At 43.1% G+C, this 12262-nt stretch overlaps 1 protein-coding gene across 1 annotated transcript; it reads left to right on the top strand.

Moving 5' to 3' along the window:
* The first annotated feature begins 6717 nt into the window (after positions 1-6717).
* On the top strand, positions 6718-11730 carry ercc4 (excision repair cross-complementation group 4). Its single transcript, XM_088285390.1, has 11 exons — positions 6718-7167; positions 7757-7937; positions 8022-8217; positions 8334-8541; positions 8617-8797; positions 8919-9050; positions 9133-9237; positions 9488-10076; positions 10547-10639; positions 10734-10846; positions 10935-11730. The coding sequence occupies exons 1-11, from the start codon at positions 6991-6993 to the stop codon at positions 11666-11668; spliced, it is 2709 nt and encodes a 902-aa protein (XP_088141516.1). The 5' UTR covers positions 6718-6990; the 3' UTR covers positions 11669-11730.
* Positions 11731-12262: the final 532 nt, after the last annotated feature.

Here is a 12262-nt window from a genome sequence, read left to right as displayed (position 1 = left end):
TTGCAACACAAACAAGCGCACTAATGAACCCATGTTGCGTAATTTTTGGGAATGACCCGGAGCTGTAAGAAAAATCTTCCTGAGGATAAAATGTTTGTAAATAATAACGCATCATGAAAACCTCACTCAAGTTACTCAGCTATGAGTGTAAATTTGAAAAGAAAACCCAACTAGAACATCTGAAATGTATTTGGGAGCAAATTCGTTCAATTTTGAGTTCAAAACGCTCGAAAAACATTCATCGATTTATAATCTTAATAATCGATTAATTGTCAATCGTTTCATCTCTACAAGGGTGTCCTCATTCAAAATTTTAACTCACCAGCCAGCGGAACGGAAGGCGACGTTGGCGCCTCGCACTCGTTGTCAATTTCGATTGCAGACACGTGACCCTTCACCTGCTTTTGGCTTCTGAGGCTGAGCTGAGGAGCAGAAGATATATTGTGACATTATTTTTTTTTTTTTGCTTGGTCACATGACCTTAAGTTCATGACATCTGGCAAACACAAAATGTTCGTTATTTATTTAACCTTAAAAAGCTACTAAGACCCACTTTAGAAGCACTGAATTGAACTGCCTGAATGTTTAGTGGTAATAAAAAAAAATAAAAAATTATGAGACGTTGCAATCAGGCAAGTGTCCTGTAAAATTTCACAATTTTAACAAACAAGACACAAATCTTCCCTGCTTGTCTGTTCATGGCTGCCAAAAATGACAGCAACAGTCCCAGCGCTACTGCACTTTCTTCCTATGTGTGTGTGTGTGTGTGTGTGTGTGTGTGTGTGTGGGGGTGTGTGTGTGTGTGTGTGTGACCGCAATGAACCTGCGACAATGGCTGTGTGCCATTCCAGCCACTCTTGTGTCCGAGATCCTGAGTGGAACACAAAGCCGGCTTTCTTTCTGCTCTCGCTGTTGTATCAGTGCTGCCTGACTGCATGCGTTAGCACCAGCCTCAGCAAACACACACACACACGCGTACACACACACACAGCCGACTGGGGGCAAGTAACATTCTCATTTCCTGTTCGGCAGCTGATGTGAGTAAAATGATGCACTGTAGCAACTCGTACACCTGGTCCGATCCCAAACAAAACGAAAACTAAACCAATCTTTTGAGGATACCGGTGTGAGTGTTTAAATGAGATGTAAGATGCAATTCTGTAAACTGTAGATTAGCGAGCACGTTGTCATAGCAGCAGTTTTATCGCAACTGGTTCAAGTCATAATGTCAAAGAAGAGTAACTGTTAGGCGTTTGTAGGTGCAAATGTTTTTTTGTTTTTTTTTTTAATTAATTCTGACTTCTATACCCGTCAATGGCAGTGAATTGAGTGAATTACAGCCACTTGTGGGGGGGCCAACTTTCACAAAAGCAAAGTTTCAAACATTTTGTGTAAATTGCTGGCTTGAAATTGTGTCATTTTGAGATTTCTTTAAAATAATGTATCAGCAAATCAATGCTAGTTGCATTAGCTCATCTATGGAGTTTCCAATTATGTGTTAGCATTCAGCTAGCAGACTTTTGCACAGTAGTTTTTTTTTTAAATATTTAATGTAATAATTTTTTAAACTATAAACTTCAACTAGGAGAGGTGAAAAGCAACTTGAAACAAGCACTTCGCCTCTATTTTTTAAAAATAATTATCTCCTCTCTGCTGCTAGTTGTGAAGATTACTGCCGAATTTTTGCTTGTCGAGCGGTCTTTTAAGTTGAAAAACACCTTAATCGAATCACACATTATTCGAGGTAGTAGCTTGAAATTTTTGTGTCCCCCAATAAAAATGGCAGGAACAGAAATGCAGCCATCTCCGCCTGTCTCAAGTAACTCCACCTCCCCCCTGACAAGAGGCGATTGGAATGCGTCAAATTACATTTCCAAAAGTGAAGCCACACAAAAGTGTCCAATAAAAGACATTTTACAGGTGAATGAGCTGCTGGCCATCGCCGCCACGAACATTCTCACACACACTATCAGTCCGTGAAAGCAGCTGTTCTTTTGTACCCGAGTGGAACGACGGCCCATTTCCAAAATATGACTTACTGTATATGTGACTCAGTGTACACTTATAGCCAATCTGCTTTGCATCAAACACATTTTTCTCCGCTGATGTCTCCCTCGTCTGTGAGGCAGCTCTCCGCTCGCGGCCATTATGAAACATTCATGATACCCGTAGGGGGAATTTGGCTATTTGAGAGCAAGCAGAGATACTGCAAATTGGTTGGTAGATAACATGAAATGAACATTTAACATGAAAGAGACCATTATTGTACATATGACATACTGTACAACCGCACATATAAACAGTAACAGGTGTGTAATATGACATTGTCATGATTGCACTTACAATACAACATAATTTCCTCAATTGGATTTACATTGAAAGTCCAAGTGCCCTACTCCGATTTTAATGCCGACTTCCAATTGTTATTCTGGTGACAATTTTTTTCCCAACATTCAAGTCAGCCCCCATTTGAATAGGCCTTGTGTATAAATTTTAAAAAAGTATTTCTGGGCCTTCCACTTCAATGCAATACAATTTAGAATTGTCATCATCATCACCTTCCTCCCCCCGAACGGTGCCCCCACGTCTGTTGACATTGAAAGATGTTCCACGGTGGAGTAGGTCAAAGTTTCAAATAGTACACAGTTGCGCCAGTTTAAGCACCAATAGCCTATGTTGGACATATTCATACTCAATAATCATATTGCGAGTTGCACAAGGGATGATTTTTTTTTTTTGCAGTATTGATGATTTGCAAAATGATACCCATCGCTGTCTTGGTATTTTATTCAGAAAAAAGAATTGGGTGTGCCATGTGACCAGATGTGCGAGCGTAACTTGTGGTAAAGCGAGATAAGATAAGATAAGATAAGATTCCCTTTATTAGTCCCACAATGGGGAAATTCGAGATTCGAACCCAGGCCTCCTGGGGAGACTGGGACCGAAACGCGGCGCCTTAGACCACTCGGCCATCCTGGCAGATAACGTGCGCATGTGAGCTAAATGTGATGCACATGGTCTTTCATAGTGCTGATCCCGCATACTGGCACAGTGCCTGACATCCTCTCGCTCGTCCTGTTTTCACCCCCACCCTCCCTCTCTCTCCCTCGCTAGAATGGCGCAATGATGCCAGTTGCCCATCCGTCCAAAAAGACAATAGAAACGGTCTCAGTTTGATGACGTCATTGCTTCCTTGGCGCATCCTTGCGATCGTGGATCAGATAATTCCAACCGATAATAGCAACAGTTCATATCCTAGTGTTATGTTCTTTTTGTCTAAAACTGTTAAATGTGTTCTATTTGTTATTGAAATTAATTTATGTTAAAGATATTGAAAAAAAAAATATCGTGGATCAGATCCCCCTCTTGCTACTTGCAAACAAGGTAAGTGGCCGCAACCGTACACACTTGTCCTTTATCGTGACAAGCATTCACAATCACTCCGATTTCAATCAATGACACCATCAACCAGATGTGGTGTGTAAAAGCAATAGCTTCACAGGATGATGTCGTAAAAGCAATAGCTTCACAGGATGATGTCATGATTTGCAGCTAGGACACACACGAAACATGCTAAACCAGGCATGACGCAAGGGCTGGTCTGAGCCACAACCGAATGACGTCACGGAGGACGGCAAATAATCCGCGGCTACTCTTCTACTGTACGGTCGGCTAATCACAGATTGACCTACATCAATTGCATTCACGATAGCGTGACGCGCAAAGAGCCGCCCTTCCGATGGCAGTTATGCAACAGCGTCTGCGTGGCTTCTATAGCATCCAAATGAGCAAACTTTTAATAATCTGTTGGCATGGTGATGCGTCATTTCAGGTTTATTGCCGCCCCCCCCCCGCCTACTATATTTACCCTGATGATTTACTGCATTTGATTTAATATTAAATCTATTTGCAAGAGGCAAACAAATGTCAACCTAGTTCTACGCAAAATGAACATGGAGGCTTCCTGGCCTCTTCATTCGAAGCAATTGAGCATTTTACGACATTCACTACAAAATCTGTCTAAAAAATTGTGGCTTTAAAAAAATATACTTTTTTATTGACTCACTTGCGAGTGTCACGTGACCAAATATTATTTTTGATTGACACTCACTTGTGAGTGTCACGTGACCAGACTCAGAAAACGTGAGTCGCGATTGGTTAACAAAGTCGCAGCAACTGTGATGTCATTTTCAGTGGACAGCAAGTAGCAAAATGGCCGCCCACAGAGATGTCTAAAAATGGGTGGATTTTACTGCTTTATTCATATTCCACAAACGCAATATTGATCAAAATAATGTTTATTTTGTTGTATTTAAAGTGCTTTGTTACAGCTGCAGCAGTTTTGAGATATGCTATACAAATAAAGTTGTATTTTAAAACACACGCAAAAAAGAAAACTCCAATTGGAGCTTGTGGAGGATAAAAGTAATCCGATAACTGCCTCACCTGCGCACTATAGCCTATTATGAACAGCCAAATAGTTGCCTTCACTCTAATGGATGCCATGCCTCAAATAAACCACCCACTTGCTCAAATAAACACCTCTCAAAATAGATGCCTACTTTTTGTCCTGATGTCGCTGTAATGACCTTTATTGTGGACCAATTTTTACCAAGCCGTACAATAGCTCCAATGCAACCTAAATCGGTTAACCTTTCCAACGTGGGTTGTTATTTGTGGCATTATAGCAGTAGGAACCAATAATAAAGGTACACATTTTGGCTAGTATAAACTAGTGACGCATTCGATTGCTTGTGGAACAGCATGTCACCATCAATCCTGATGAAGAGCTCTTTTCAAAACACTATAATTCGCTTTTGATTTCTCTTAAACAACTGGCAGACAATGAATGGAATAACAATGATTATTTTTGCATTTGGCTTTTATCTTCAGAGTTGTTCAAATATAGAATGCTGTATTCTGTCATAAATAAAACTGCCTCGTTGCTACTATTAGAGGGAATACGATAAACATCACGTACACATAAGACTGCCACCTTGCTTATGATGCTTAGACTAAATGTTTACAGCTAGAACATCATATTGGGAGCTCTGTATGATGTTTTGCCTTTCCTTTAGTTAAATACGCCAATCAAAATATCAGACAAGCCTCTCGTTATGACATCACAAAAATAATTTCCGATTCATCCCTTTGCATTGCATTTCATTAGATTGTAGAAATGTACCCACCAACTCCCGGCGGATTTGGAACTGGATGCTTTTGCAGCGAATGCTCACTTTCAGGGAACACAAGCTGAGAGGGAACATTTGCTGCTGAATAATGAAAGTCATTAGGCACGCCGGGCTGTGTCGAGCGAGCCCCCCCCCCCCTGTGTGACTAATACGCCGACAGGTGGCACATGCGCATGTTTTATTGTTATTTGATCTGAGCACATATCTCACACCTAACTGAGAAACTGGGTCGTACTGCAAAAGCAAACTGCATGGAGGAAACGAATTGATAAGCTCTAACCATCCATTTTCTGGACCACTTTTACTGTTTAGGGAGCTGGAAACCCTTACCACTCACATTGACAGCTACTTGAGTTGGAACCCAAAAGTAAAGTCAGGTGTGTGAACCATTTATACAATCAGTGACTGGGAACTAAGTTAAGGTTAATACATACATGCACAAGCGAATGGATGATGGATGGATTGATGTTGTTCCCCTGCAGGATTGGTGATGTCATCCATGTAAACCGAGGACACTGAAGGCCTCATCTCCTGCTTTTCTGTGTGCCATGATGACATCTAGTGGTCACAAAACAAACACACGTTGGCTTTTTCATCTGTGGGGTGAAAAATCAATGCAATTTCAAACTAAAGCAGGAAGAATCCTGCAGTTTCTTTGTTCGTGACATCAGCATGATGACAGTGACCCGACAAGCCGCAACCACCAGAGGAACAAGGCAACACAAAGCTTTAAGGATGTCACCACCAAAGCGTCGCACGGCCTCAAAAGACAAAGGTGTCCCAGTGAGGTCACAAGATAAGGCTTCATGAGGTGTGATCATGTAACTATAGTGTTAACCCTGACATACTGTTTTGACATTTGACATTAATGAAAATACCCCCCCCCCTCCACCCCCCATCCTGAGCAGTCACCTGATTGTGTTAGAGGGTTTGTGTGTCCTCAATGATTCTAGGAACCAAGTTGTCTGGGGCTTTATGGCCCTGGCAGGGTCACCCAGACAAAATAACTCCTGTGATGAATTAAATATTTGGACCTCAATTTCCCTTGCCCAGATGCGGGGTCACCGGGGTCCCCTTCTGTGTGAGCAGGGAGCTGAAGGCGGGGACCCAAATCTCGGCTACAGAAGCTGGCTATAGGGACGTGGAATGTGATTTCTCTTGCAGGGAAGGAGTTTGCAAGGTCAAGAGGTTCCGACTAGATATAGTCAGGCTAACCCCGACCTGTGGCTTGGGCTCTGGTACCAGTATACCATCTCAAGATATTGACAAAATAAATGTGTCAATAAATGTACAATTTTAGTTCTTTTTTGTCCATCTGGATTTTTCTCTGTCGGGAAATTGTGAGGAAAGAACGGAGGTTTACAATGCTTTGCAATATTTTTTTTTGTTAACACCAACGTTCAAGCCGCTAAATTTAATTTGAGCAGAGTTAAACATGGCACAAAAAAAATCTAAACGATGTCTGCAAGCTTTAAGATGTGCAGTTAGGCATACACTTGTGCTTGTTTGGTAGGGTCTTTTTTTTCGCCACTGCTCACTCATTCGCAGAGATCTGCAATAGGCCCTGTTGTACAACATCACACCAGTAGATGGCGCCCTCATATTTCGTCATGATCTCTTTCGTTGTATTTTCGTTAGCATCACGTGACAGGAAGTTTAGGGTCAACACATTCGTCTACGGGCGCGAGCTCCCGCAGGCTTGCGGTCCGCTTTTAAAATGATTCCTACTGTTGTTAGCTGACATTGAAAAGCGAATTAGGGTTTATTATTTCGTCTTACTTTGGGGTACGCTTCCACTATGGCGGGACCCCTACTGGAGTTTGAGACCGAAATGTTTCTGAACCTGTTCAGTTGTGACGGGCTGCTGGTGGTGGCGGAGGGGATGGGAATAGACCGCATTCTGTTGCAGTTCATGCGGGTGTACTCGGAACAAGGCAGCCTGGTTCTACTAATTAACACGACCACCCCCGAACAGGTCAGAACCACCACGTCGTCAGCCCTGTAGCGCAATTCCTGATGTCTATTTTGGCCGTTTTCATAAAATTAGAAAAAAAAACACCCAATACAAATCAATAAACATGAAGAATCCGTTTGCCTCACTTCATCTTTTACAGAATAATATAATGAGAATCTATGCAAGTGACATGCAAATATATTTTTTTTGCATGCGCAATGATATTTTTTTTTATTGATATTGTGCAGAGTAACATAACGCCAACCTCTTAAAATAATGGCCAAAGTCATTTTGACAATTTATTTTTTTGCCTTCCACCTCTCAGGATGCAGGCCAGCTTTGCTAAAATTGGCCGCATTCTTAGTTGAGAAGATCATTCAATTCAATGCCTGCAATGGAATTATTAATACATATAATCAGAAAGTGGTTAATTCTTTTGTCTTTTCTGGAAAAAAATGACTTGGGTCATTATTTTAAGATGGTGTAACAAAGCACTTATCGATATTGTCACCATCAGCTGTTGTGAAACGCGCTTTATAGGTAAAGTTGCATTGTATTTTACTTTGTTACTTCCGACCGCAGTCAAACACCATGCATTTGCATCATTTAGGAGTATTTCACGGAGCAGTTGCGAGTGGAGGGTGTGATCCACTTGCCGAGGACGGTAACCAGCGAGGTCCAAGGCACTGAGCGATACAACGTATATACTGAGGGAGGGGTGCTGTTTGTCACCAGCAGGATTCTGGTGGTCGACTTCCTCACCGACCGCATACCTGCCCATCTTATATCAGGTAAACATGCCTCCGATTGTAATTCTGGTTGATGTGATTGAAAGGCTGATAGAAAGATTTTCTCTTCCCGCGATCTCCTGTCAGGCATCCTGGTGTATCGTGCTCACAAAATCATCGAATCGTGTCAGGAAGCATTCATCCTGCGACTGTTCCGACAGAAAAACAAAACAGGATTCATCAAAGCATTCACTGACAAAGCCTCAGCCTTTTCATCAGGCTTTTGCCAGGTTGAGCGTGTGATGAGAAACCTCTTTGTCAAGAAACTCTACCTCTGGCCCAGGTATGTAGCTTATCGCAACTCACAGTATTTAGCTCTCAAAAACTACGCCTCTGAAATCACACAAAAATCCAGCCAGCTGCGTTTTTTTCTTTTGCGCTCTATGCTATATTGAACAGGTTCCAAGCGTCAGTAAACACAGCCCTCGACAGGCACAAGCCGGATGTTGTGGAGCTGCACGTGTCACTGACGCCTTTCATGAGGGCCATCCAGAGCTCCATCCTGGACATTATGGGCGCCTGTCTGAAGGAGCTGAAACGTTACAATCCCACCTTGGAAGCGGAAGATCTGTCCTTGGAGAACACGCTTAGCAATGCCTTTGATAAGGTGGGTGTCATGCAAATGAACCATCCATCAGCCGATGCCAAATTGTATTTTGTTCTGTTCTGCTTTATCATCCAGACCATCCGACACTACCTGGATCCCTTGTGGCACCAGCTGGGATCGAAAACGAAGGCATTGGTCCAGGACCTGAAGGTGCTGAGGGTTCTGCTTCTGTACCTTACCCAGTACGACTGTGTCACATTCCTCAATCTGCTCGAGTCTCTCCGCTCCAGCCAAAAGAACTTTGGCTCCAACTCAGGTGACATGCTAGCCTTGTAAATTAAAGGCTATTATTGTTTGCTGTGATTAATGACAGCCCTATATTTCTTTTCCACTCAATATTCAGTCATCATAAATCATTAAACATCCGTTCATCTCAGGGTGGCTTTTCTTGGACTCCAGTACGTCCATGTTTGTCAATGCCAGGTCCAGAGTGTACCACATCCCGGAAAACAAGAAGAAACTCAAAGTTGGAGCTGAAGCAGAGAAAAAACAGATACCCTTGGTTTCAGGTGACATCGAAGAGATCACAGAAAACCTTTAACAGAAGGACAGTTGTGCCTTAATTGCTGAAATGTTGTGTGTGTGTTTCAGAGGTGAAGCGAGTACTGGTTCTGGAGAAGAGCCCAAAGTGGGAGGCGCTGACTGAGGTCCTGCAGGAAATTGAGAAGGAGAACAAGAACTCGCAGCATGAACCAGGTTAGGATGGTCATCCTAAATTTAGACACTGACACAACATCAGCGGCAGCACTGTGGACTTCAAGCCCACCCGTTAAGCGTGCAATTAAACTATGGCGTCAATATTTTGTTATCTGCCCATCGATGAAAATGTCTCTTAGCGAGCTAATCGGCACCTGCACCGAGTCTGGACGCAGAGTGGATGAACATCTCCTGCCTTGAAGTTAATCTCTGAGTCAGAAGTCTCCAATAAGTTTGCGTCTCCACTCAGGTCGCGTTCTGATCTGCGCCAGCGATGACAGGACGTGCGCTCAACTGCAACAGTACATCAGGCACGGCGCAGAGCAGCTCCTGAACCGACTGTACACCCGCACCATAGCCAAACAAGACCCGCCGACCGCCTCTGCTTTTAAGTTGGCAACACACAAAAAAGACAAAGGCCGTCTGAAAGACGGGTCCAAAGGAAAAGGCCGAGAGAGCTCGAAAGGGAAAGCGCCGAAAAAAAAGACAACCAAACCTGAAAGCAGACCATCTCTGACCTTGACTCAAATGGTTGGCAACAAGCAGACCGTTGAAACGGCGGTGATGGGCAGCAGCGAGGATGAGGATGACTTTGGCGATGAAGACAAAATGTCGGAAGAAGATGCTCTGAAGCTGGATTTGTCATCTGACGCTTACTACGCAGTTCTAAAGGAACCTCTAATGGTCATTCATCCTCTGAGGGGCTGCACGGACCCTCACAGCCTGACTCGGGTGCTTCATGAAGTGGAGCCCTCGTTTGTGGTGCTTTACGACGCCGAACTCAGCTTCGTGCGACAGCTGGAGCTCTACAAAGCCTGTCGACCTGGCAAGCCTCTCAGGTGTGTCAAAATTGGCATGTTTCTATTTATGACCTTGATGAACCAGTGCCATATCCTTTCATTTAGTCAGTATTGATGCCTTTTCTGATTGCCTGGCACAAATCACATGCAGGGTTCCACAAGGCCACCAAGAGCCAAATTGTGGTGGCCCCTCTCTGTATAGTCATGATATAATAGATAAATAATAAAAGTCTCCATGATATTTTTTCATACTGGCATCTTCATCCTCAATTATTTATTTTATTTTATTTTATTTTATTTTATTTTATTTTATTTTTAGTTATTGTATGATTTTTTTTGGGCAACTTATTTAATGTTTACCTGCATTTGCAATAATCCCATCATATCAGGTTACAATATTATGCTTCTGTAGGCTCATATTGCTAGGTGTTGAGATTTTAGATCATTCACAGATTTTTTTTTTTTCCAAAGTGATCACTGCTTTTTTTCATGAGCATTTGCCTCTATAGGGTGTATTTTCTGGTTTATGGCGGCTCAACAGAGGAGCAGAAATACCTGACCGGGCTGTCGAAGGAGAAGAAGGCCTTCGAACATCTCATTAGGTCGGAATGTTCTCACTGGTGTTGAGGAACGTTCATATTCAGTTGATTAGAATTTGGTGTCAAATAGTTAACTGGTTGACTTGCGACTGTGCAGGGAAAAGGCAACTATGGTCATCCCGGAGGAGAGGGAGGGCCGAGAAGACACCAATTTGGACCTTGCTAGGAATTTGGAGCCTGCCAACGCTACCACCAACACTCGCAAAGCTGGCAAGTTTGTTTTTGTAATTTAGGTATGGCATATTACTGATGGCATTTGACTAATCGTATTTCATGATGGCGATCTGTGTTCAAATAGGAGGCCAAGAGCAACCTGAAGAGCCCTCGCGAGTCATCGTAGACATGCGCGAGTTCCGCAGTGAGCTTCCCTCTCTGCTCCACCGCCGCGGCCTCGACATCGAGCCCGTCACTTTGGAAGTCGGCGACTACATCCTGACGCCAGATATATGCGTGGAGCGCAAGAGCGTCAGCGATCTGATTGGCTCATTGCAGAGTGGTCGCCTCTACACTCAGTGCCTCTCCATGAACCGCTATTACAGGAAACCCGTGTTGCTCATTGAATTTGACCCGGCAAAGCCCTTTTCCCTAATGGCCCGCTCCGACTTCCGCCACGAGATATCGTCCAACGATGTTTCATCTAAACTCACCTTGCTCACGTTGCATTTCCCGCGGCTCCGCATCCTCTGGTGCCCCTCCCCTCACGCCACAGGCGAGCTTTTTCTCGAGCTGAAAAAAGGTCGCAAAGAACCGGACGCTGCTGCGGCTCAAGCGGTCACGGCCGAGTCTGACGCGGTGGCCGAATCGACCGAACTCTACAATGCCGGGCCGTATGACTTTTTGCTCAAGATGCCCGGAGTCAACACGAAAAATGTTCGAGCTCTCATAAGAAATGCTGACAGCTTGGCAGATTTAGCCAAACTGAGCAAAGACAAGCTAGCAGAAATTCTTGAGAATACTAATAATGCCAAATTGCTCTATGAATTCTTGCATAATGTTGCAGATGTTCAAGCTCCAACGCAGAGGAGCAAATAACCATGTCGAACTTTTTAAAGCCTTTTAAAACCATTAAATAAATAAATATATTTTTTACAATAGCTGTGTTGCATCTTTTACCATCAAATCAGTCTGTACAACACTTGTAGTTTGTTGTAAAATGTGTTTTTTTAAACCACTTTTTTTTATATATATATGTGGAAGAGCAGTAGCCTTTTGTAGTCGACTGAGGAAGGCAGACTCCACTCAACACCGGTTGACAGTCAAACACAACCCTTACAGACCGATTTGGGGGAGAAATACTATAAAGTCAAGTATATTAATTTGTCATGATGAAATGCAGGTGAACTTCAAACGTGTCATTTTCTGACGCTTATCGAGAGTATTTTTGTTCAAGCACTGCTGCAGACAAAAAATTAACAGCAACTAGACTTGCATACAAATGATGCAGTTTACGGCCTTCAAAACAAATGTGTTGTTTGGCCGAAGAGGAGATCTATGTACCTGGAATCCATTGCTCATCCTAGAGGCACCCTAAAGTTCCCGCATGTCTGTCACTGAAGTTTGAATTTTAACTGAATGTGAGCAGTATTGAATTTTTAGTGAGCTGCACTTTTTTGGGGAGGTCTTAAA

This window comes from Idiotropiscis lumnitzeri, chromosome 20 (genome assembly GCF_059441095.1).
Source record: "Idiotropiscis lumnitzeri isolate Australia: NSW breed Sydney's pygmy pipehorse chromosome 20, RoL_Ilum_1.0, whole genome shotgun sequence".
In the NCBI taxonomy this organism is placed as follows: Eukaryota; Metazoa; Chordata; class Actinopteri; order Syngnathiformes; family Syngnathidae; genus Idiotropiscis; species Idiotropiscis lumnitzeri.
This window is presented reverse-complemented; position numbering and strand designations above follow the sequence as displayed.